This window comes from Sabethes cyaneus, chromosome 3 (genome assembly GCF_943734655.1).
Source record: "Sabethes cyaneus chromosome 3, idSabCyanKW18_F2, whole genome shotgun sequence".
In the NCBI taxonomy this organism is placed as follows: Eukaryota; Metazoa; Arthropoda; class Insecta; order Diptera; family Culicidae; genus Sabethes; species Sabethes cyaneus.
Genome location: NC_071355.1, coordinates 251,434,440 through 251,460,179, shown reverse-complemented (window position 1 = coordinate 251,460,179; position 25,740 = coordinate 251,434,440). Strand labels below are relative to the sequence as shown.

The 25,740-nt window shown below is 38.1% G+C and overlaps 3 protein-coding genes across 3 annotated transcripts; all 3 read left to right on the top strand.

Moving 5' to 3' along the window:
• The first annotated feature begins 3,820 nt into the window (after positions 1–3,820).
• Positions 3,821–5,672, top strand: LOC128744741 (probable cytochrome P450 6d5). The gene is made up of 2 exons (XM_053841951.1): positions 3,821–5,151; positions 5,215–5,672. The coding sequence occupies exons 1-2, from the start codon at positions 3,837–3,839 to the stop codon at positions 5,373–5,375; spliced, it is 1,476 nt and encodes a 491-aa protein (XP_053697926.1). The 5' UTR covers positions 3,821–3,836; the 3' UTR covers positions 5,376–5,672.
• An 8,218-nt stretch (positions 5,673–13,890) lies between these two features.
• Positions 13,891–15,428, top strand: LOC128741793 (cytochrome P450 6d3-like). The gene is made up of 2 exons (XM_053837838.1): positions 13,891–15,205; positions 15,268–15,428. The coding sequence occupies exons 1-2, from the start codon at positions 13,891–13,893 to the stop codon at positions 15,426–15,428; spliced, it is 1,476 nt and encodes a 491-aa protein (XP_053693813.1).
• Positions 15,429–21,704: 6,276 nt separating this feature from the next.
• On the top strand, positions 21,705–23,248 carry LOC128739881 (probable cytochrome P450 6d4). Its single transcript, XM_053835383.1, has 2 exons — positions 21,705–23,019; positions 23,085–23,248. The coding sequence occupies exons 1-2, from the start codon at positions 21,705–21,707 to the stop codon at positions 23,246–23,248; spliced, it is 1,479 nt and encodes a 492-aa protein (XP_053691358.1).
• The last annotated feature ends 2,492 nt before the right edge of the window (positions 23,249–25,740 follow it).

Here is a 25,740-nt window from a genome sequence, read left to right as displayed (position 1 = left end):
GAACTGCGCACGAAATGGACGCGTATTGGACGCGAAATGAGCACGAAATGGACACGAAATAGTTACAAAATGGACACGAAATGGACACAAAATGTGCACGTATTGAACATGAAATAGACGCAAAATTGACACGAAATAAACTGGACATTATTTAAACACAAAATGGACATGACGTGGACACGAAATGTAGATGTAATGGATATGAAACGGACACGAAACATATACACAATAAGAGCACAAAATGGATGCGAAATGAACACCAAATGGATACAAAATGGACATGAAATGAACGCAATCTGAAAAATTAAATGGAAAAAGAACATGAAACAGGCACGAAATTGCCATGAAATAGACAAGAATGCACATAAAATTCATGCGAAATGAACACGAAATCGACATGAAATGGAAGCGATCTGGACACAAAATAGACGCGGAAAGAGCATGAAATGGACACAAACTGTATACGAAATGGACACGAAGTGAGCGCGAAATGGACATAAAGTAGACACAAAGTGGACATGAAATAGACACGAAATGGACTGGAATACGAACTGGATACAAACTAAAGACGAAATTGATACGAAATAGACACTCAATGGACGCAAAAAAAACACAAAATGAACATGAAATTGTTGACTGAAGTTTTGGAGCGTCTTAGTAGAATACGAAACCTAAAAATAAAAAATAAGAAAACTTATCCAATTTAATTCTACTATGTGTATTTTATTCACGACAGATACGTATTTCGCCTACGACTTGCAGGCTTCCTCAGTGTCTGTTTTCGAACTGTTCGAAAGTTCGAAAACAGACACTGAGGAAGCCTGCAAGTCGTAGGCGAAATACGTATCTGTCGTGAATAGAATACACATAGTAGAATTAAATTGGATAAGTTTTCTTATTTTTTGTTTTTATGAAATTGTTGCGAAATGGGCATGAAATAGACACAAAATGGACACCCAATGGACTCGAAATAGATATGGAATTGTTACATGGACGCGAAATCTACACAAATGAGCACAAACTGGATACGAACTGAACACGAAATGGACGCGCATTGGACGCAAAATGAGCACGAAATGGACACGAAATGGTTACGAAATGGACGCAAAATGGACACGAAATGGACATGAAATGGACATAAAATGGACATTAAATGGACATGAAAGGACATGAAATGGACATGAAATAGACGCAAAATGAACACGAAATGTACACGGCATTGACACGAAATTAACATGAAAAAGTCACGAAATGGACTCGAAATCGACACGAATTAGACGCGAAATGGGCAAAAAATTAACTTGAAATCAACACGACGTGGAAACGAAATGGATACGAAATACGCCAAATGAGTTCGCAATGTACACTTATTGGGCATGAAATGGACTAGAAATGGACATGAAATTGGCACGAAATGGACTCGAAATGGACACAAAATGGATACGAAATGGAATCAAACAGTGACCGGACGAGAGCCATAAATACGATAGCCATACGGACGGTTGCCATACGTACGAATGCCATAATGGACGGGAGCCATACAGACGGATGCCATAATATATGTTTGCCATAATGGACGGAAGCCATAATGTACCGGCCGTCGCAGGCAACGGCGAGTGTTCGCCGGTGACCCGCCATCGAAAGCGCCGGCCACATCTGTCTAAGTCTATTCGTTTTCCTAAGTTTACCGTCCTCTAGTTAGTTTTCCTAGTCCTCGCATCGAGATACCCTTTATAAAATGAAAGCGGCAGAGCCGCTTTTTTTAAACTGAATCAATTTGGCATCTTGCGACTTGATCGCGTTGGCGCTGGTCCTTTAAGCTTTGAACTGGTCGAAGTGTAATTCTGGGCCCCCATACCAAAAATACGAATTATGGCAAACGTACAATATGGCTTCCGTCCATTATGGCATTCGTCTGTATGGCAATCGTACGTATGGCAACCATCCGTATGGTAAACGTATATATGGCTGATGGGGTGTCGTCGACGCAAACGGACACGAAATGGACACACTTGGACACGAAATGGATAAGAAATGGACACAAAATGAACACGAAATAGACGCAAAATGAACACGAAATTAACACAAAATAGACACAAATTGAACACGAAACGGACACAAAATGGACACAAAACAGACACATAATGGATATAAAATGGATACAAAATGGACACAAAATGGGCATGAAATAGATACGAAATGGCCTCGAAATGGGCACGAAATGGACATAAAGTGGACATGATCTGGACACGAAAAGACACAAAGTGGACACGAAATCAACACGAGACAAACAGGAAAGGGAAACGAAATAGACTCGAAATGGACACTAAATGAACACAAAACTGACACGAAATGAACACGACACGGACGCGAAATGGACACGAAGTGGACACAAATTGGATACAAAATGGACACGAAATAGACATGAAATAAGCACGAAATAGACACAATTTGTATACGGAATGGACACGAAATGGACACAAAATGAATACACTATGGACCCGAAATAGACAAAAAATGGTTTTGTATATGAAATGGATTCGAAATGGATACAAAATGTTCACGCAATGGACACAAAATGGATGCAAAATGGACAAGAAATGGACATGAAATAGACTCGAAATAGATATGAAATGGACCCGAAATGGACGCAAAGTGAACATGATTTGGACACGAAATAGACACAAAGTGAACACGAAATAGATTCGAAATGAACACGAAATGGACTAGAAATGGACACGAAATGGACTCGAAATGCACACGAAATGAGCACGAAATGGAGTAGTGAGTAGTAAGTAGTGAGTTAAGCGTGTTTACTCAAAGTGTGATTGTGAAAATTTATTTTTCTTATTTACGATGCAAAGCAAAACCCATACAATACCATGCCACACCCTACGAAAAGGCTGACGAAATCGAAAGAAAATTTATAGTTCAAAGCGTTAACACTGCGTACACTCACATTTTGAGTTCGTCAGACTACAGACCTCACAGGCAATTGATTTTATACAAAATTTTGTATGCATGTCCAACAATTTTTTGTTGCCCTCCGATTTGTAAAGCCAATGTTAAAGGGGGATGGGTTGACAGAAACTTTATAAATAATTTTTAATGACCTAACCAAGAAGGTGTACATTGTTTCAATATGCACCGTTTTCTATTTTGCGTGGTTAATACAATGTAAATTCCGTTAAGAGCATGAGATGCCGGCCAACGGAGTGGAAGTTTGCTTCATAAACTGCTAAAGAAATAGGTAGGCTGGTGGTACAGAATAGATTTATTGCTTGAACTGTACTAAAATAAAAACGAAGTGCGAACATCGTTTCCAAGGGTTTCTTTTCCAAGGGAGAGAGGGTGACTCGGACATCAAGAACGAACTGATTTTGTTGACCTAATTCTACTCGTTACTCTACTAGCAGACCGTTATGATGGTGACATCGGTCACGTTATGGTATGAATATCAAACGTGCCTGGTGTCTAATGCGCTAAGATTGTGCCTTCCTTGCCTCAAGGTTTATCATTCCTAAATCCAATAGAGTGTCCAAGCATAGCGTGTAAAAAGTACCTATAATATATTTTGGACAAGAAGTTCGACAGTGCGCCAATCTAATCAGCCAGCCAGTCTGGCAATATAAACCAGCATCTTTGTTTACGTTTCTCACGTGTAGCTGTTTATCAAGAACCAGGGCAAGAGTTATTGTTTACTACGTTTAATCTCGCTAGACGATTGGAAAGACAGCAGATAACGTTGCTAATGGAATTGCGATGCTTTTAATTTGAAATTTTCAAACCTGCGACTCGTCCGATTGCAGTGTACGTTAAATATTGCAACAAGCAGGATGCTAATTACCACGCTCGGCATAGTCGCTGCGGCGATTTACCTAGGTTTAAGATACCTTTACTCCTACTGGGACCGTCACGGGATTCCGAGTATGAAACCAAGTTTTCTCTTCGGTAATATTGAATCGGTGGCCAAAAGAATCGACGCGTTCGGAGTTGCTGTCAACAAGCTGTATCATCAATCGAAAGGTCAACTGATCGGGATCTACGTGTTTTTCCGTCCAGCGATTTTGATTCGAGATGCCCACCTGGCCCATCGGATGATGACCACGGATTTCAAGTTCTTCCACGATCGAGGAATATATTGTAACGAGGAAGGGGATCCTCTTTCCGCGCATTTGTTCGCTCTACCTGGTAAACGGTGGAGAGCTTTGCGTAACAAGTTCACGCCGACGTTCACCTCCGGTCAGTTGCGTAACATGTTTCCTATTGTTCTAAGCACCGGATACAAACTGCAACATTATTTGGAACCAGCAGCAGCCAAGAATGAAATTGTGGACATGCGTGCCGTCGTTGCTCGCTTCGTGCAGGAGGTTGTGGCGAGTGTTTTCTTCGGCTGTGAAACCAACTGCATCAGTGATCCAAAAGATGATTTTTCAAACGTAATGAATTTCTTTCTGAAAGACTCTTTCTCCATTAATTTTCGTTCGACTGCCGTCTTTCTGTTTCCGAGTGTATTGAAGCTCACGGGAATATCAGCAATGGAGCCGGAAATGCGACATTTCGTAACCAGGTTAATCACCGAACAGATCGAGAATCGCGAACGTAACAACACCGAACGAAAGGATTTTATTCAACAATTGATCGATCTTCGACAAGCGGACAGAGATAATAAGGAAGTTATGCTGACGATAGGTGAATGTGCGGCCAACGTTTTCCTGTTCTACGTCGCCGGTACGGATACGACAGCTGCAACGATTACTTTTGCCTTACATGAACTTACCCAGAGTCCAGCTAATATGGACAAACTTAGAAAGGAGATTGATGAAGTGTTGCAACGGTCAAATGGTGTAGTGGATTACGAAGTTGTGAAGGAAATGAAATTTTTGGATTTGTGTATTAAGGAAACCTTGAGGAAATATCCGGTTCTTCCGATTCTAAACCGCGAATGCACTGAGGATTATCAAGTTCCCGACTCTAAAATGGTGATTCGAAAAGGAACTCAGCTTTTAATTCCCTTGCTGGGATACAGCATGACTGAGGAGTACTTCCCGGAAGCCTCTAGCTTCATTCCGGAACGATTCGATGCCGAGAGTAAAAATTATGACGAAAAAGCTTACTACCCTTTTGGAGAAGGACCTAGGAACTGCATAGGTATAAATGCATTGTTTTACTCAATTGTGCTTTGAAATTACTTAACGAAATATATTTTCCCAGGTCTTCGCCAAGGGGTGATGAGTTCGAAGATAGCACTGGTGCTGCTGCTTTCGAAGTTTAACTTCGAAGCCACGCGAGAAGTAAAAATCGATTTTTTGCCTTCGGTGATCACTTTGGTACCGCAAGGGGGCATTCCACTGAAGATATCATACAGAAAGTGAAGAAAAGTAATTGATTCTGTTCTCGATAAGCTGCTTAAACCTGCTTAAGGTGGCAGCAGAAAGCCATCTTCATTTTTTTTGTGGTAATTGATTTACCACAGAGCCAACGCCCGTCGATGACATACCTTAGATTTATAGTTTTACATCGGGAGAGTTAATAGCTTCAAGGTCGAGCTTGGAGAAAACAATTCATCACTCTGCTAGTTTATTTGTGTACAAATCTAAAAATAACAATTGCTAAAATTAAAAGAACTAAGAAAAAAAAATTAGTTGAAAATTCGCTTAAATTGCAAGGCAAAAGACCAATCTAGAATAATAAATCTATTTCTACTGGTTTCCGAAATAAAACAGAAACTTATTTGCTGTGCACATGCACATTGTGGTAGGTCTTTGAATTTAAAGTAATTCTATAAAGGTATTTTTTGTGGGAAAAAGACATGTCCCATCGTTATGCACTTCACCACCCTTCAACTCGGAAAAAGGACAACTTTTAGATAAACTTTACCTTCAGACTCTGACGCTTACTTTTCCCATTTCATATGTGCTATCATTTTAAACTTTACCGGACGCGCCATCAACCGGACTTCTTCATCATCCCTTTTGCAAACAGACTGACTCACTTGTACCGAAAGAAAGTTCCTTCTGCACTACCCATTATAGCTTCCGGACTTGGAAAGTAGCTCGTAACTTTAGCGAAACATGACCAGAGTTGGGAAGTTTATGCTTTTAGAGGGAGAGACACAGTTCAACCTATCCTTTGACAATGTCTTTCTGAATGCAAAAAGGGTTTTGACGAGTATCATTTTTGAAAGAATTATTGCTGGAGAAGTGTCATACTTGGTGCATTTTAAAAAGGAGAGTGATTGTATTCACTAGCGTGCCCAGACATAAGTAAAAGGTGGGACATTCGGTCATTTAGAAGAATGTTTGGCCTCGAAAAACGGAGAAATTGTATGATGATGATTGTAAAGTGGTGGAGATTTTTGGTGCAAAAAATGATAAACTGATTGAAACTGGGACTCCAACCTACACTCTCTCGGTTGGTACTCAACTGTTTTATGCAATTACCCACCTTCACCCTTCACTTTCCCTACGTTTTTCCTCTTTCTCTCTTTTTCCTTTTTCCACCCCGTATTTACTGTTTCATTATATTGTTTTTCTTCATATCCTGCTCAATTTTTTCTTATTTTCAGACTAGTTTTCTGAATGCTTTTGATTTGTTTTTTTGTTATTTACTTTCCTGTTTTCAATCTTTTAGCTTTTCCTTGTCCCATTTTTTCAATCCAGTTTGCTTTCTTTTGTAACTCTTTTAATCTCCTCTCTTTCTCGTTTTTCGTCTTTGACTGTGCCGTTTTCATCGTTTCGGTGCCCCATTTATTTGTCTATTCTGTCTTTTTATTCCACTTTTGGCTTCATTTTTTCCCCTTCACATCTAGATTTCCTTTTTTATCGCCCGTTTTTCTTGGTTTCTGTTTCGCTTCTTTATCTGTCTCATTTTCCCGGGTTTTGTCCCCTACTTTTCAGTTTATATCCCGTTTGACCAGTTTTTATCGTTTTTCTCGTTTCTTCCATCGGTTTTTTCTCTTGTTATTTTTTTCCCCTTTGGGTTTCTGTTCCATATTTCCTTTTTTGGCTGGTTTCTTTTTTTCTGCCCGCTGTTTTCTCTATTCCTTTACTCTTCTTTTCCTGTTCCGTTTCTCACCCTTTCCTAAGTTCTGAAATTGCTCTGTATTGTTTTTCGACCTTTTCTGTCACGTTCTGTTTTTCTTTTCCGTTTCATACCTTTGACCTTCTGTTTTCGTTTTTACCTCCCCATTTTATTTTAATTTTTGTCCCGTTTTTCCTTTTTTCTGCTGCTCTCATATTTTCTTCTTTTGTTTTTCACTTTTCTATTCCGTTTTTTCTCGTTCTGGCCACATGCTATTTCTCGTTTCCCTAGTTTTGTTTGGAGTTCTTTTTATCTCATCTATTTTGTTCTATCTACTTTGTTTTTTATTTTCCTCTGTCCAATATCCTTGCTTTTTGCCTTGTATTTCCTCTTGTTCTCTTCCTCTTTTTTTCTTTTGATGTCTCATTTTACTGCCGTTTTATCACGCTTCTTTTTCTTTTCTGACCATTTCATTGGTTTTAGCTCACACTTTCCACCAGATTTTTCTCTTTTTCTCTCGTTTTCCTTTTATCTATCCTGAAATTCCGTTTTTCTTCGTTTCTTGCACCAATTTTACATTTTTCTTTTTCAGGTTAGTTTTACTCAAGCTTTTCTTTTAGTTTTTGTTATTTTCTTTCCCGGTTTCAATCTCTTTTCTTCTCATTTTCCCCTTTTTGCGTTTTCAGTTTTCGTACTCTTCTAATTCTATTCATCTTCCTTTCTTTTGCTTTTCCGTCTTCATCTGTGTCGTTTTCATTTTTTTTGATGCCGCGTTTTTCGTCTTTTCTGTCTTCTCATCCTATTTTTCTTTCTCTTTTTTCCCTGCGGTTTTCATTTTTATCTCCCGTTTTTCGTCTTTTCTGTTCCGTTTTAACTTTTCCGTAAGTCTTTTTTTCTTTTTGTTCATTTCTTCTCTGTTAGTTCTATTTTTCCGTTATTTGTCATCCTGTTTGACCTCTTTTTCCATTTTTTTTGTTTCCTCCATCGATTTTTGCTCTCGCTACTCTTCTTTTCCCATTTGGTTTCTCTTATTTTCTGTTCCATGTTTCCTTTCTTGTCTCTTCTTTTTTTTTGTCCGCTGTTTCCTCTTTCTCTGTTCCATTGCTATTCTTTTCTTGTCCTGTTTTTCACCCTTTTTTGAGTCCTGAATTTCCACTGTATTGCTGTTTTGTCTTTCTTTCTTCAGTTATCCTCATTTGTCTTTCTTTCTTGTCTCGTTCTTTGCCATTTTCTACCCAATTTCAATTTTTTTTTCTTTTTTTTTGTCCCGGTTTTCGTTTTTTTTTCGTTTTTTATTTCCTTTTCTGTCCGGTTTTTTGTTTTTTTTTCGCATGTACTTTTTTTATTTTTCATCTCCTGTTTTTCCTCCTTTTCTGTTCTGTTTCATCTCTTTTACCCTCTGTTTCTTCCGCATTTTATTTTTTTTCTGTGCCGTTTTCACTCTTCTTGTGTTTTAGTTTCTCTTTTCTGTTGCTCCTCCATTCTCTTCTTTTGCTTGATTCTTTTTCTATTCAGTTTTTCTCCTTTTTTGCCCCGTTTTTTCTCTTTTTCTGTCCAGTTTATCCTCATTTCCATTCTCTTTATGTTCGTTTTATTTGGAGTTGTTCCTTTTCTCACATTTTTCGTCTTTTCTCATCCGTTCGTCATCTTTTCCGTTCAATTCCCTCGCTTTTTGTCTCGTTTTCTCCCATTTTTGTCTTTTACCCTTTTCTACATCTTTTTACGTCCCGTTTGCGTTCCATTTTGGCACATTTTTTGGGGGTTGTCTTTTCTCATGCTCTCACCGTCTCCCGCCCTCTGTTTTGCTTCTTTTTCTGAAGAGTAACAGGAAGCGGACTACCTTTAGATCCATCGCTAATCTATTTGTGAATATTTTTAGAAAATTTACTAACATTTTCTTAATAAACTATTTGCTCTGTTTGAATTAGGTAAATATTCAGGAATGAATGTTTAAAGTGATTGTTACTTGAAAAAAATGTCTTCATTCCAACTCTGCTCGTTTTTCATTCGGCATAATTCATTCAACTTTGCGAATGAACTATTGCACAACATTTCACATTTTAAAATTACAGCTTTCACTATATAATTGTTGTAATAAATTTTACTATTAATAGTAGAATATGATCTAAAAAGATACAAAGGTTCCATAATATAAAAAACTCATAATTACAAAGTAATTTACTCAGTTTGAATTGATGCACTTGATAGGATGGGGTTTTTTATGTCTCTGACTGATCCAACTATAAAGTCATCAAAACTGTGAAAGAAGAGAAAAAATCTCGGAAAATTATGGAAGCCATCTAACTACTTCTCAACGAACCCCTTAGCCAGAGCACCGGAGCACATCGCCTTCGGTGCGTAACCAATAAAATACCGCCATCAGAAGGGAAAACTTTTATCCTCATCGAATACACGAGACCGCAAAAAAAATCGTCCTCCAGCAAAAAGCTCTTTCTACAGCCATATTTCCACAGCGCAGGAAAGCTCACCATGCGACTAACCATCATTATCATCATCATCACCATCATCATCGCCATCAGCGGGTTGCTTCCCATGCTTCATCTCGAAGCGTTCTAATTAACTGCCTCTGACCGACTGCCATCTTTTCCTCTGTTGTACGCTAAAAATTTGCAAGCTTCAGCAAAGCAAGGCTTTAAGTTATCGCTCAATTCCACCCAATTTCCTAGCAGCAGCGCTAGCAAATACGCCTTAAAGGTTCGCTCGAAACCGTTTCACTTAAGTCCACCCACGCGTACACAAACACACACACACATGGTGCTACCGTCCGTGCCTTGTGCTTTGTGTCTGGGAACTCTACCGGGAACGAGTTGTTTCGATTCGAGCAACCCATCTGGATGAAAAAGTTTTCAATGGAAAGTCGCAAATTAAGATAGGAAAAAAGCGAAAGGAGCAAAAAAAAAATAAAACAAAACGTGCAAACGGCCAGTGGAAAACAATTGTCCGCTCGATGAACGATCCGCACGGATGAGTCCCGATTGGGGAGTTTCGCCCGTGCTGATTGAACGTTGAATTTCAATTTGATCGGTTCCCAAACGGAGACCGGAGTTCACCGGTTCGGTACGATAACAGTGGTGGCGAGCTTTTCGATGGTTAGGTTGTTTAAGCGTTGAAAATCGTTTGTTGCCGGGGGATTTTTCCAAGAAAAAAACAGCTTTGACGTCGATATTGGTCTAAAAAGGCAATCTTTGTGGGTCGAACTATTGTTATTAATAATGATTGGTCCGCATTTATTGTTATGTACGCAAGAAATTGGCAAATGCATTTTTAAAACCATAATAGATAGGTGTAGACCTTCTACATAAAGAATGTAAAGCCTAGCCCTTAGTTCATTAACCACAAAAGCGTACGGTTAGGATTTTAAGCGGAATCCCATTTTTAAGCATCGGCTAGGGCTAACACGGCAGGAAACGCATGCCGACAAAAAAAGACAATAATAACATGCATTATACTTAATCTGTCAACTTTATTTGTTGAAAGCTGATAATGACGGATGCGGTGCCACACTCGAATGTGCCGAATTTAACTTTTTTTTCCCTATTCGAGACAACGCTTATCTGCTCCCGCGCAAACAATGGCCCTGATAAGCGACAGGAGCCGGCAGCACAGGTGATTTCAGTTTTGTTTTCCGAATGAGTTTGCAATTTCTTGCGCCAGTGCGCAGCGGGTTCGCAATGATTTGCAATTTTGCCCCAACGAAATGATTTGTTTCAGCGGCCAAAATCAGTACAAAATCTGTAGCTAATTAGCATTTCACCGCTGTTAAAGCTTGTGTAATTGAGTGTTAGGATGAACTAATGCATTGGTTATACGCTGTGGAATGCTTAATTTGGGAACTCATATTACCGAAGCAAAATTATGCTTGAACGATTCAATAACAGGTTCCACAATACAAAAATCAGTTCGATTTTGTTAGTAAAAAATCTCTTCTGTACTTAACATACTGAAGGAGGTAATTTCATCCCTTTATAATTGCTTCACGAATATCTTTGTTATACATCGCAATTATACATCGTAAGAGAGTATTTTAAAGCGAGGTATTTACTATAACGGGATTTAGTCACCAAAAATTTTAATTCTATGAACTTTTGCGCCTATTTAAGTTTTTATTTTGCAGAATAAAATATATGAAACATCATATATTAAATATTCGGGACTTTTGAGAACTGACGTACAGATTTGGGCCGAAGGCAATCTGAATTCCATGAAATTTGGTATATGAGCATAGTTTATGGACTTGTAATGAAAATAATAGTCCAGATCTCCTCTTTCCCAAGACAATTCCAAAAAAAATCTTACGCATTTCTTGCTTATTAGAAATGCTTGTAACTCTTGATCGCAGCGGCAGTTGCGATGGTGAAATATTCCAAATAAATGTCGGAAAACTAGAGAATATTTTATCTATCGTCAATTTATAAGTTTAAGAGATAAAAATTTTACTCCTGCATTATAACCGGAAAACTAACGAATAAGGACGGTACATGACCGGTTGTTAGGTGTGGGGCCATAACTTAGGAACAAAACACAATGCTATCATAAAATTTTTATCACTAAAAGACTATGACAAAAATTTTGTAAAAATTATCATTGTTTGTGAAACAGTTTTTCTGAATATTTTTCTTGGACTGTTGAAAAAATTAAGTCATAGCCGTGAATCTTTTAATTAAGCGATGTAAGAGAAAATCGAATAACTTTTCTTAAATTCTTTTGGGAGAACAGGAAATCTCGAATTTTGTAAAACATAGTTATCGTAAATCTTAGTTTCTAGCCCCATTCACTATGACTGGGCCAATTTTTTTTATTAAATTCTAGCCTTGAGACCTCAGATCGGATTGCTTGACTGAATGACTTGCCTCATATTATAGCTATAGAACAAAGTAAAGGCCAGGCGCTAAGGTCCGACTTCGAAACTCAGCTTTTGTTTTTTTTTGTTTGATAAACTTCGCAGCCAGCTGTTAGAATACGGCATAATGGCGAGACTAGTGCTACAATACTATTGATCCTTACAGCCTCTCCTAGTTGAGATTTGAGCACGTGACAACTGGCTCGTTAGACTACATTCATACCACGAGGGGGGCTGGGAAGCTACAGCACGTCTGAAATTGGGACCCTGTATTTCCTCCCCGTTTGGTGGCATTAGTGCAATACCCCAGGGAAGCAACTTGGGACCTCTGTTATTCACAATCTTTTTTAACGATGTTGCGTCTTTGATTGATCGTGGCTATAGAACCGTTTACGCCAATGATCTAAAGCTGTACTTTGTGGTGGCGACTGTTAAAACTGATTTTTAGCGTCCCAAAATGTTTCATCGTGAAATTTCCAGTTTTTCACTGCCAATTATTTTTGATTATTTTTTTAGACAGAAAACAAGAAAGCCGAGGTTAACTGGCATATAGCTCCACATCAATGAGAAATGCAACATTTTTAGTACGATTTTAGAATTTTTTTTGCTTGTATCGTGAACCTCGAATTTATACTTTTTTTTGATATACATATACGTTGTTATTTTCCATGCAGAAACCTTCCAAAATTGAGTCAAAATCGGAAAGCATTTTTTTGCCGGTTTTCGGAAGCTACATTCTTTGTACTACCATTTTTGTTTCGTGCTAGAAGCGTTAACACTCCATACATTTTTTTTTTTGAGTTCTTTAGGCTATAAAACCCCCAGATAATTGATATTATACAAAAAAATTTTGCTGAATAAAAATCTTGACCTGAGAATTAAGAACTAAAAAGTGACAAATGAGAAGTGAGAAGCGAGGCTTAAAAAGTGAGGTGCGAGAAAAGAGAAGTTGAAAGTGTAGTGTTAGAAGGGAAAAATAAAAAGTGAGAAGCAAGAAGCGGAAAGCAAGAAGCGGAAAGCGACAAGCAAAAAGTGGGAAATGTGAAATAAAAATTCAGGAGGAGGTTAAGGAGTTAAATGTGACTGTTGAGCAGTAAGAAGCGAGAAGTAAATAATACTCTTTAGTCTCCTGCAAGTGGTTCACAATTACCTGGCAAGTCCTAAGAAGTATGAAAATAAACGAAAAGAAATACAAATTTAAACATTCGGTCATGCTAAATCGGAATAATGACAGCTTCGAATGGCTATGTAAATAGAAATCATTGTTGCAAATTAAGCAGTTATTGAAATTGAACATTTTCCGTGAAACAAGTATAGTCTTAAATCATCAATCTTCGTTTAGTCTTAGTTAAGAAGTCGTGGAAAGTAGTAAAGTTAGTTAACAAAAAGAACTCGTGTCATAAAAAGGGTTAAAAAGCTCTCAGTTTCTCTCATCGAAAAACAATAAGCGGTCGCCAAGATTCATATTAACCTGCAGTGGAAATTGGCAAATTTAAACCTATATGAAACCATTTAAAAAAAATCAGTTAATGAAGTACTCTTGGTACTTTGGATTTTTTATATTTAGTGACCTTAAATTTATTAACGCTGAGAAAACGGCATACATCTATCTGCGATATAACTTCTATCAAATATTGAGGCTGAGTTAGTGAAATAAATTATCTGAAAACAAAATATAATAGTGAAATTGAAATAATTGATCTTCCGAATCTGTGTAAACCAATAAAATTTAACTTGTCATACAATTTTAACTAGTCATTACTCTCTGTCTCTATACCGGTGGTAAAATAATAATAATAATTAGCACACTTGCCTAAAGATTTCAGATGCGAACACAAACAAATATTCAAATCGTCGTCGGGCTTGATAATGTGTCAGCTTTTGTTTACTACAAAAAGACAGCACGATAACGCAGATAACGAAATCGGCACGCTTCTGGGATTCTATTTCAACGACCTGCAGCCTGATTCGGCCGGCAGTTTACGTTAGCAAACGCAACGTGCAAGATGTTCATTGTTACGCTCGGCATAGTCGCAGCAGCGATTTACCTAGGTCTGAAGTACCTCTACTCACACTGGGACCGGTACGGAATTCCAAGTTTGAAGCCAAACATTCCCTTCGGTAATATCGAAACGGTGGGCAAGAAAACCGAATCGTTCGGCGTCGCAGTCAACAATCTGTATCACGGAACGAAAGGTCAACTGGTCGGAATCTACCTGTTTTTCCGTCCGGCCATTTTGATTCGAGATGCCCACTTGGCCCATCGGATAATGACAACGGATTTCAAGTTCTTTCACGATCGCGGAGTGTACTACAACGAGGAAGGTGATCCATTTACTGGGCATTTGTTCGCATTGCCAGGCAAACGATGGAGAGCTTTGCGTAATAAATTCACTCCGACGTTTACTTCCGGTCAGCTACGGCACATGTATCCCACTATTCTATCGATCGGGTACAAATTTCAACGGTATCTGGAACCAGCAGCATCCAAAAATGAAATTGTGGACATGCGCGCACTTCTCTCTCGTTTCATGCAGGAAGTTGTGGCAAGCGTTTTCTTCGGTTACGAAGCTAACTGCATCAATAATCCAAATGATGATTTCACTCGAATCATGGATTTTGTGCAAAAGGACAATATTTCTATCAACTTTCGTTCGGCAGCTACATTCTTGTGTCCTGGTTTGCTAAAAATTACCGGAATATCGGGGCTGGAACCGGAAGTGAAGGAGTTTGTAACGAAGATAATTACCGAACAGGTTGAGTATCGCGAAAAAAATAACGTTCAACGAAAGGATTTTATCCAACAGCTGATTGAACTTCGACGAGAGGACAGTAAGAACAAGGAAGTTATGCTAAGCTTGGAAGAATGTGCAGCCAACATTTTCCTGTTCTACATTGCCGGTTCGGACACATCAACCGCTGCGATTAGTTTTACCTTGCATGAGCTCAGCCAGAGTCCGGCCAATATGACGAAACTTCAAAATGAGATTGATGAAATGCTGCAAAAATCCAACGGAGTGGTAGCGTACGATGTAGTGAAGGAGATGAAATTCTTGGATCTATGTCTTAAGGAAACTTTGCGGAAATATCCGGGTCTTCCGATCTTGAACCGTGAATGCACTGAAGATTATCAAGTTCCACACTCTAAAGTGGTGATCCGGAAAGGAACTCAGTTGATTATTCCCTTGCTGGGATATGGTATGTCTGAGGAGTATTTCCCGGAGCCATCACGTTACGCACCGGAACGGTTTGCGGTCGAAAGCCAGAATTATGACGAAAAGGCTTACTATCCTTTCGGGGAAGGTCCACGAAACTGTATTGGTGAGTTTTCGTAATCATGTTTATTTTGTAGGAAATTAATTATAGAGAATACTCGCTTGCAGGACTTCGCATGGGATCAATGGTTTCGAAGATAGGCTTGGTGCTGCTGCTGTCGAAATATAACTTCGAAGCTACTCGAGACGCAAAATTCAATTTTATGCCCTCCATGGTTACGCTAATACCGCAAGGAGGCATTCCGCTGAAAATAACACCCCGAAAATAATATCTTAGTGAAGGACAGATTGCTCCTAAACGTACTTAAAGAATATTATTGATACTGGATTATTGGGAAAATAAATTTTCTTTCCTTACTTTTATTATTTCTTGGTTTGATTTTTATTTTACGCACCTTGTACAAAATGTTATTCTGTCAAAGGAACCAAATTTGTTTCGCTTTATCGTTAGCTGTCAAACTGACAAGAAAAACTTATTTCCTGTACACATTGCATTGATGAGATACTACACATCGCAAGTAACTCCACAGCTCGCAGCTGAGCGAACGATGGGAAATTTTTGCCATAAAAAAATAAGAAGGTACTAGGTATGTTATCGTTATAAATTTCTACGTCCTTCCATCGGGGTAACTTCTGGCAAACTTTACCGTCCGAAACTGACGCTAACTTTTCCCGTTACATATGTGTGTGTGTTCTATCATATTAAACTTCATTGCAAGCTATCCGTAACAGACTTACTTGCATCGATGAACGTGTTACTTTTGCACTGTCCAAGTTTAGTTTCCAGTCCTGGCAAGTGACACATGAGTTTGTTCGAAACATAACCAATAGGAAAGTTTACGGCTTTGATGGAGAGTAATAGTTTCACCTATATAGCTACTTCTATATTGTCTAGAACTGGTACTCTAACAATGAAGGGTTTGAATTTTAAGAACATGGGACTTGGAATTTTGAGTTCAAAATAGACATATAGACTACTACAAACAGTTACCGTAATATGACAATGAAGAATATATTGAAACGTATTTTCAGAAAATATATTTTTCCAATTGGTTAATGCCGCAAATGACCATAAAGAATCAATCCGAAAATAACGAGCTTAGTCAGCACACTGAAGTCTACCGCCACGCCGTTGGAGCGTAACACATAAAATTGGCAGTGAAAGGGCAATCTTTTATCCGAGGCCCATCCGATGCACTGAACAGAAAAAACGACGGCCGGCTTCCAAAAGAAACCTATCGTTGTGTTTTATTTCACAGCCAGAAAGCTTACCATTCTTCTTCTTTCCATGTACGCACAATGCGGAATTTTTAACCAAAATCGAAGCACTTTTTGAATTTCGATACTACTTTTTTTCCATGGAATTTCTGATATACATTGTTATAATTCCATTCCGATGTGCTTCCCAGTAATGATTTTAGAAAAGAACTTTCTTAGCTCAATACTGTTTATCAATAACGAAACATCATCAAAATATTGATGGGGAACTTGCTAATCTATTCATAGATAATCTGCTTTTGACTCACGGTTTGAATATACCAATATTAGACGCCACACTTCGGTACGTTGTAGTTACACTGAGGTGCCCAGGTTGGGGCACACTGCCCAAGGTTTTATTGCACTCTTATGATGGCATTTGAGACCAAAATTGGTTATGAAAGCCGCTACAAGAGTACAATAAAACTCACATTGCTTCTTGGCAACCGCCCCAACTTCTCTGTAAAATTTAATGCAACGCAAAATTTAATGAAACGTAAAATTTTCTGCAACACAGAAGTCCGTAGTTTTTAATTTATAATTGCGTAAAAATAGTTCCAGTTGTAAGTCCTATTTCAAGTTCACTTGGAAAATTTAATTTCAAGCTTAGTTCCAAGCCAATCAAACGGTTGGAAAAAGTGAGAGAACGGAAGAAATAAAAATTATCGAGAGAAAACTCTCGACAGAATGGGAGGAAAAACGGGACAGAAAAAGAAAAATGGAATAAAAAAGAGAAAATTAGGAAATCACAGAAAAAGATGAAGAACAGAAGTGAAAAGAAGAAAAATGAGAGAAAATAACCTTTACCTTCTTTAAAGAAAACTATAATAATAATAACTTAATTATAACTTCTATAAAGAAAACGAGGAATGAGAAAGAAAATGATGATAAACTGGACAGAAAAGAAGGAAAAAAGAGACTAAAATGGAAAGGAGAAAAGATGGGAGTAAGAAAATGAAGAAACGAGAACAGGAAGAGGTAAAACGGGACAAAAAAAAGAAAAATGAAGAAAGAACGAAAACCGGAAAAGCAAATCGTGACAAAATAACGAAAACAGACGAAAACGAGATATAAAACGCGTTAAAAATGAAAAAAGACTGAAACCGGACAAAAAACGAGACAGGAACAGAGAAAAAATAGACCTGAAAACGAAAAAAAAACAAAGAAACATGACAAAAAACGGAATGGAAGAGATTCAGGACTCAGGAAAATCCACACAATCAATGAAGAAAGGAACGGAGCAGTAGAACAGTGGGTAGAAAAAAAATCGGAAAATATGTCAAGAAAAAGAAAAGAAAAAAGTTAAACGGAAGAGAATAAAAGTAAAATGCTAGAGAAAAACTAAAGAAAAGAAGGAAAAACGATAAAGAAAATGAGTAAAAATGGGGCAAAAGTGATAAAATGGGACAGAAAATGAAGAACAGTAAATCGGGCTACAGAAAATGATTAAACGGAAAAGAAAAACGAAACAGAAACGAAAATGAAAAACTGGAATAAAAATACTAGAGAAAAGAAAGAAAAATTATAAAGAAAACGAAGAAACACATGAAGCAAATAGGACAGGAAGTAAGAAAATGAAACAGAAAAAGAATAAGAGGAAAACGGACCAAAGAAAAATTTTAAACTGAAGTGAAAAAAGGTAAAACGTAACAGGGAAAAAGGGCAAATGTAAGAGAAAAGCTGCAGTAAATAAGGAAAAACGAAGAGACCCAGTTTCAAGAAAATGAGGATAAACTGGACAGAAAAGAAAGGGAAAGGAACAAATACGGAGAAAAATGAAAAAAAAAATTAAAAACGGGATAACAGAGGAAGAAAAGAAAAGGAGAAAATACGGGAGTAGGAAGATGGAAAACGAGAACCGAAAAAGAGGAAAAACGGGACAGAATAAGAAAAAAATAAGAGGATAATAATAAGAGGAAGAACGATACTGACGAACACGGAAAGCGGGATAGAAAAGGCGTTAAAAGTGAAAACAGACTGAAACCGGGACCGAAAAAGTCGAAACGGGACAGAAAATGACAAAAAACGACAGGAACTGAGAAAAAATGGGTCTGAGAACCAAAAGCAAACAGAAGGAAACCGAAAGGAAGATGATTCAGGACTCAGGACAATGAACACAATTAATGAAGAGAAAAGGAACGGAACAATGGACCAGTGGGTGGAAAAAAATGGGAAATTAGGTCAAAGGGGATATAAAAGAAGAAAAGAAAAAGCCAAAACGGAAGAAAAAAGGAAAAGGAAAAACGCTAGAGAAAAATTAAAGAAAAGAAGGAAAAACTATCGAAAACGAAGAAAACGAGAAAAAGGGGCCAAAAAATGGGAAAATAAAAAAGAAAAAGAGGAAAAGGCAAACGAACTAAAAGAATGGTGAAACGGAAGAGAAATGAAAAGGAAAAGAGGTCAAGCGGAAAAAGCTAGAGAAAAAATGATGAAGAAACCACAGGGAACGAGAAAGAAAATTAAAACAAACTGGACAGAATAAGAGAAAAAAACTGAAAAAAGGGGAAAACTAGCCTGAAAACGAGTTAAAATTAAAGAAAACAGTCGAAAAAGCCGAACAGGAGAAAATTAGAACAAAGGAAAAGGGTGAAAAAACAGGACAAAAAAGGCATAGAAAAAAGGAAACAGTGCAAAAAAGGATAAACGATAGAGAAAAAGTGAGAAAGAAAGAGAATACGGAACAGGAAAGACGATGGAAAAAAAGAGATACCAAAAGGAAAAACAAGAATAGCGATGGAAAAGGAAACCGGTAGAGGAAAGAAGGAAAATGAGAAAAAATCAATAAAAATTGTAAAAACGGATTAAAGAAAAAGGAAAAACAGACGTCTGTTTCTACAGATGGTAAACGGGAAATAAAAAATAAAAGTCAAAGAGGAAAAGGAAAGAAGGAAGACAACAATAGAATAAACGTGACAGAAAAGAAGGAATTGCTTTCCTTCTTTTCATCAAAAAAAGGAAAAACGAAACATACGAAGGCGAAAAACTAGTATGAAAGGAGATAAAAAGGTTTAGAAAAAGATAAAAAATGCAAACGAAAAACGGGGAATAGAATAAAATGTTGGAATATGGGAAAGAAAATAACAAAATATGAGTGAAAAACATGAGGACAAATGGGACTTAAAATAAGAAAAAATGTGACAGGAAACGAAGAAAGGCGGAATAATGATACAGGAAACACGTGATAGAAAAAAAATAAACGAACGAACGGTACAGAAAATGTGAAAACACGGAAGACAGAACAGTGATAAAACGTGTGAGCGAATGAGACGAAAAATGTGAATCCTGGTTGGAACCAAAATTTTGTGTCTAATTTTGTGTTCATGTCCAGTTTGAAGTTCGAATCAGTCCAAATTGAAGTAAGTGGTAATATTTGTTCACTACTTTATACTAAATTTAGACAAATAAAAGAAACTAAAAAAATAATTGAAAACGCAACCGAATAGGACCAGAAAATACAACTTTCCCCTCCTACTTATTAATTAAGAGCGTATTGCGTATTGTACGTTGGTTAGGATTAAAAAATTTGTAAATATGTTTTATTTTAACTTATAAACCACCGGCACATCCGTCTGAGTAACTTGTTACGTTACGCCTTCATATTGACATCACAGTCTCTCATAAATTTTCCAATAAAACTTATCTCATTAATCGTTTATCTTCATTGCTACCAATTTTGTGAATGTTAGTCAACCAGGGCAATATGTTTTTAGGCAATTGCGAACAGTGCTTATCGAATTCGCAAAAAAAAATGGCGCTGATAAGGAACTTTAGGTGTAGGTAAATCCAGTTTGCTTTGAGTGCAGTGAGTTAACATTTTCTACCAACACTAAGTCGAAAATGATTTGCAAGTTTTTATTTTATTTTAGGGGGGCATAGTACTTTTTACACCATATTTTTTGCCTTATTTCAAATATTTTTTTCTCGATAACGCGAAAAGCGAATCGATTCGGGCTTTTTGCATTCTAAACATTGCATTTTATACTAATATTTACAGTTTTGTTTGCATATGTGAACCTCTTCCCCTCGCCCCTACGGCTCCTTGAACATGATCTTACGAAAAAAACATGATTTGCGGTACCATGGATTGGCGCTGGGGGTCTTATCCGAATTGAAAAATTCCAAAACGACATGAAAGTATATTAAATTATCTAATGTTTGACCCATCCTTTTTTTAAAATTCGAACGCATAACAAAATGGCGGACATTCAAACATAAAAGTAAGGTTTTTAGTCGAAAAAATTGACTTTAAACATTTCTAAAAAATACAAAAATTGAAATATCGAAAAAAGGATGGGTCAAACACTAGATAATTTTGTTGACTTTGAAACAAAAAAAGAATCATGAGAATTACTTGAGCCGTTCTTGAGATATTTATGGTACCGACTTTCAAACTCTGGTTTCGAGAAAAACGACGTTGAAGTTTTTATTCGCTGTGTAATCGCTCCAGACATGCGCGTCAAAATGTCAATATGGTCAAAATGTCAATCTTTCAAAATCATCAATAAAAAAAATTTCGATTTTTTAAGTTGAAAAAGTACTATGCCCCCTTAAAATGCTTCGTTCGGCAGAGGTAAACGGAATCCAGCTGAAATTTGCAATATTTTTGAAACAGGTTAGTACCTATTAAATAAAGCCAGAATAATAATGAATTTCTTTTCTTGAACTATATTCTACAGAAATACGTTGAATTTATTTTTCAGTTTATGTGTTGTTATTTCGTAATTTTTTTAAAAATTTGATGTTTTTTAGTAATAGCTAAAATAAACCTGCAACAAACTGCATTTTTATATGTTTAGCTGGCACCGTTCACAAATAAAACGATCGAAAATAAACAATGTGTTATCAAATTTCCCTGCAGTACTTTATATCGAACAAATTCAGTCGTTACCAAAGCCGTAGCCAGATAATCAGTTCAGGAGACTGCCGTGCCATCGAGTTCAAAGCAATCAATCCATATTATCTGTATGCACTCGGGCAGAATAACTGGAAGACTGGTTGAGCCCCAACGACTTCCCTTCTGCCGACAGCCATGGTTGCCTGTAACATCTCGATACCGTGCTCCGATCAACGTGACTAGATAGGATTGAAAAAGCGGTTTACCCAAGCGCCACATCGATCGCATCGTTCGGTTTCTCCGCCGAAATCGCAGATGAAGCTCCACTTTATAAGCTTTGCATGGAGCCGAATGTTTCCCTCAGTAAGACATTAACTGAGTGCATTGGGTGTTTACGGCAGTAGCAGCAGCAGCAGCAGCAGCAGCAGCAACAACCAGGGTTTTTTTTGCGAAAATGTTTCTTTTTTCATTCGCACTTTTCTGGGGGGCTGTGGTTTGCGTGCTTAAATACGTGTACTCCTATTGGGACCGGCAGGGACTACCAAGTGTGAAACCCCACATTCCATTTGGCAACCTCGGAAGCGTCGCACGAAAAAAGGAATCCTTTGGCGTTGCCATTAACGAACTATACCGGCAGACCACAGGAGCACTGGTTGGAATCTACCTTTTCTATCGTCCAGCCATTTTGATCCGCGATCCACATTTGGCACAGCGAATTATGACCACTGATTTTGGTCACTTTCACGACCGCGGAGTGTACTGCAACGAGAAGGGAGATCCCTTCTCGGCTAACCTGTTTGCACTGCCCGGTAAACGTTGGAAGAATCTCCGCAACAAGCTCACTCCGACGTTCACTCCCGGTCAAATGCGAAACATGTTGCCAACGTTTCTGGAACTCAGTCAAAAATTGCAGGACCATCTAGAACCGATGGCCAATCGGCGCGAAGTGGTAGAAATGCGTGACGTAAGTTCCCGCTTTGTGCTGCAGATAATTGCGTCCGTGTTCTTCGGAATCGATGCCAACTGTATCGAAGATCCGGACGATTCGTTTCGACGTGTGATTAGGACAGCCCAACGCCAAAGTTTCATAACGAACTTTCGCAATGCAGCAGTTTTTGTTTGTCCTGAACTGTTAAAGATCACAAAAACCACATCTTTGCACCCGGAGGTCATTAAGTTTGTAACGCATATTATTACGGAACAAATCGAATATCGTGAGAAGCATGGTGTAATTAAGAAAGATTTTATTCAGCAACTTATCGATCTCAGGAAAGAGGCTTGCGAAAACAACGAGCTCGCCATGAGTCTAGGACAATGTGCGTCAAATGTTTTCCTATTCTACGTGGCCGGCTCTGAACCCTCAACAGCGTCCATTATTTTTACTCTACACGAGTTAAGCCAGAACCCGGATATAATGAGGAGACTGCAAACGGAGATTGATGAAACATTGGAAAAATCTCAAGGGACAATCGATTACAATATTTTGGGTGAAATGAAGCTGCTTGATCTGTGCATGAAGGAAACGCTCCGAAAGTACCCAGGATTGCCGATACTGAACCGTGAGTGTACGGAAGAGTACCGAGTTCCGGATTCCGGAGAAGTCATCAAGAAGGGAACTCAACTGATTATTCCCCTGCTGGGTATCAGTATGGATGAAAAGTATTTTCCCGAACCTGAACGTTACCTTCCGGAGCGGTTCGATGATGCTTCCAAGAGGTACGACGAGAAGGCATATTTTCCTTTCGGAGATGGGCCGCGGTATTGCATTGGTAAGTTCGTTTTTTTTTCGAACAGCATTGGAAGCAGCTGTGTAACGTTTTGTCCTCTCCAATAGGGTACAGATGGGGAATTGTGGTGGCAAAAATTGGACTGATTTTGCTGTTGTCCAAGTACAACTTCGAGCCGGTGATTGGTCCGAAGATTGAATTCAGTCCTGCTTTGGTGACGCTAGTTCCCGAGGGTGGCATTCCACTGCGGATCACCAAAAGGGAGCAATAGAGTATTAAGAATTTAAGTAAGACGAAATGTAGGTTCAAAGGTTGAACAAATATTCCACTTCAGTATAATTGAGTAAATTTATTTCCATGCAAATTGGACGAATTCTGGTTGTGGTTTTTTTTTTCAGTCAGAAGAATTCGTAGTAAATTTCTATAAAATTCAAACCAGATCTCGCGTTTGACGAATTGTCTTTCAGCCTAATTTTAAAACAGCAAAAGTGCAAATCATTTTTTACTTACAGTTGCTTGGTAGAAACTGCTAGCTCATTATCGGAAGCGAGCTGAATTTATCGGCAAAATCTTCTATATCAGTAACACGAGCTCGATAAGGATTGTTTGCAATGGCAAAAAAAAATTGCATTGGTCAAAAACATACGGAAAATAGGTTAGAGAGACGATAGATTACAATCATAAAAAAGATTCAGCATTGATAAGACTGCAAAATGATAAGTTTTTTTTGATAGACTATGAGACCTCGTGGTGTATTCGTATTTTTATCGTTCATTTATCGATAATTTTTACTAAAATACTGACGTCTTTTAAACTTTATTTATAGCTATAATTGTGGAACGACTGAATATTACATACTTTTTTATCAACTGACTAGTATCCGCAAAAGGTTTACCTGAGAAAAACCGAAGAGACTCATAAAAATCATACCTTTATTTATCCTTCATCTTCATCCCTCCAACTGAAGCAGAATTGATAAAATGCTCTTTGGGCGTGAACCTTTTGCGTACTAACTAGATTACTGTTTGCTCACTGTGTGTCCTTCCGAAAAGTTGACAAAGTTCAGCCTACGTGTGTGGCCAGCAGCAGACGAAGAGGGTCAAAAGAGTAACAATTTGACATGATTGTGTGCCGTATTATAATTATTGCTTACCCACCTGCACTCATCCTGTTGTTCAGTTTTTGCCCGCAACCCATCACAATTCGTCCTTCGTTTTGATAGTCGAGAAAAAGTTAGACCGTAAAATAATATAAACTCTGTATCCGGTTCACGTCACTTTCCACATAATGAAAGTTTGAATCTAAACTCGTTGACTGAGTCGGTCTGTTTACCAGCAACAACCAGCAAAGTCAATTGAACAATGGGGGTTTGCTATTTTTGAACAAATTATCATTTGCAGCTTTGTTGTTGGAATTTCAAATTTGACGTTCAAAAGTCTGTGTGCACATCAGTTTTCTGCTTGGTTGCCCAATTTGCTTTCGAAATAAGAGACCCCCTCATCCGGTTGGTTGCTACCGGTCGAGAGTGGTAAAAACTGCTTGGCACGGGCTGTGAAGTTTATGCATTATTAATGCCGATCCAAGGTAAACTTTTGCGGAGATTATCGCAAAGGTGATCAGGTTTTCGGGAGCCAAACGTCTGCTGACCCGGAACCAGCTTTCGGACAGGGCGTTTTTTGTTGGATTCGGATTTTTTTATGTACCATTTTCTCATTTTCCTACCGACCTGTGCTGCGGTGGTAATGCATGGAACGTTTTATCGAACGTATTTGTCTATTTTTTTTATTGAGGGTGGGTAAAAGTTTGTCGTTTCAGTTTGTGCTGACAGCTTCATTTATCGTATGGAAAATAAAGAAGATTTCGGTTTGGTACTCCGACGGTTGACCTGTGGTTGTGGAAAAAGGGACAAACAAATTAAAATGTTGGCATCCAAATGGTGATACGGTCGGTTGTTTGCATACCATAATAATATATCTACTCTTTTTGTTATATTTTACTGACCAAAAGCTTGACAAAATGATTCTCAAGAAGAAAAATTGTCAAACGAACGTAATCTTTCCATGCCGGCCTTCTTTTCATTAGTTCAGGCTGTTTAGCTAAAGGAAAGGGTTGAAATATATTTACATACCATTTCAAGCAGCGACCCGAGCAAGTTAATCCTAACCGACGGCGAAACAATATTCATGACCTACTTCTGCTATCGTTGGAATGTTTAGACTAACTTTGCCGTGGTACGCTTAGCTTCGTTGATAAAGTCTCCCCCGTCCCCTCTTCAATATCTTAGAAAGTTATGCAACTGCCAGTTTCCTTTCAGGCCACGAACGCCGACCACTTCCGCTCGGTGTTTAATCGGAAAGTTTCGCCATTTGTTGAATCTTAACATTCATTTTATATTACGAAGATAACCGCCGTCGGTCGCATGCCAGGACGTGATGATTAGAGCGATTCCAAGTGTCAGAGCGCGCAGATGCTACTTTTTAAAGGTTTAATACTTTGCGCGTATTTTACATTTCAAGTAAAAGTTATTATTAATTTTCCGTTATAATTGACTGCTGATTTTTTCTCTATTCTGTTCATGACAAAACCAAAAACATAACTTTTAACCGTCAACTGTGATGTCGCTGATGGCTGTTATTGAAAAAGGCAAGCGAAATGTCAACCCCACATCAACGTCTCGATCAATGTCGTTTATTTTCAACAGCGCTACATAGCCCTTCAGAGCCGGTATTCCGGTGCACCGAAGAAAATGGCCCCATCCGCAAT

Excerpts from the sequence above, each read along its gene's own strand:
- LOC128744741 (XM_053841951.1), top strand. The coding sequence starts at position 3,837 with ATGCTAATTACCACGCTCGGCATAGTCGCTGCGGCGATTTACCTAGGT. Across the intron at positions 5,152-5,214 it reads AGGACCTAGGAACTGCATAG|GTCTTCGCCAAGGGGTGATG; the intron begins GTATAAATGCAT and ends ATATTTTCCCAG.
- LOC128741793 (XM_053837838.1), top strand. The coding sequence starts at position 13,891 with ATGTTCATTGTTACGCTCGGCATAGTCGCAGCAGCGATTTACCTAGGT. Across the intron at positions 15,206-15,267 it reads AGGTCCACGAAACTGTATTG|GACTTCGCATGGGATCAATG; the intron begins GTGAGTTTTCGT and ends ACTCGCTTGCAG.
- LOC128739881 (XM_053835383.1), top strand. The coding sequence starts at position 21,705 with ATGTTTCTTTTTTCATTCGCACTTTTCTGGGGGGCTGTGGTTTGCGTG. Across the intron at positions 23,020-23,084 it reads TGGGCCGCGGTATTGCATTG|GGTACAGATGGGGAATTGTG; the intron begins GTAAGTTCGTTT and ends CCTCTCCAATAG.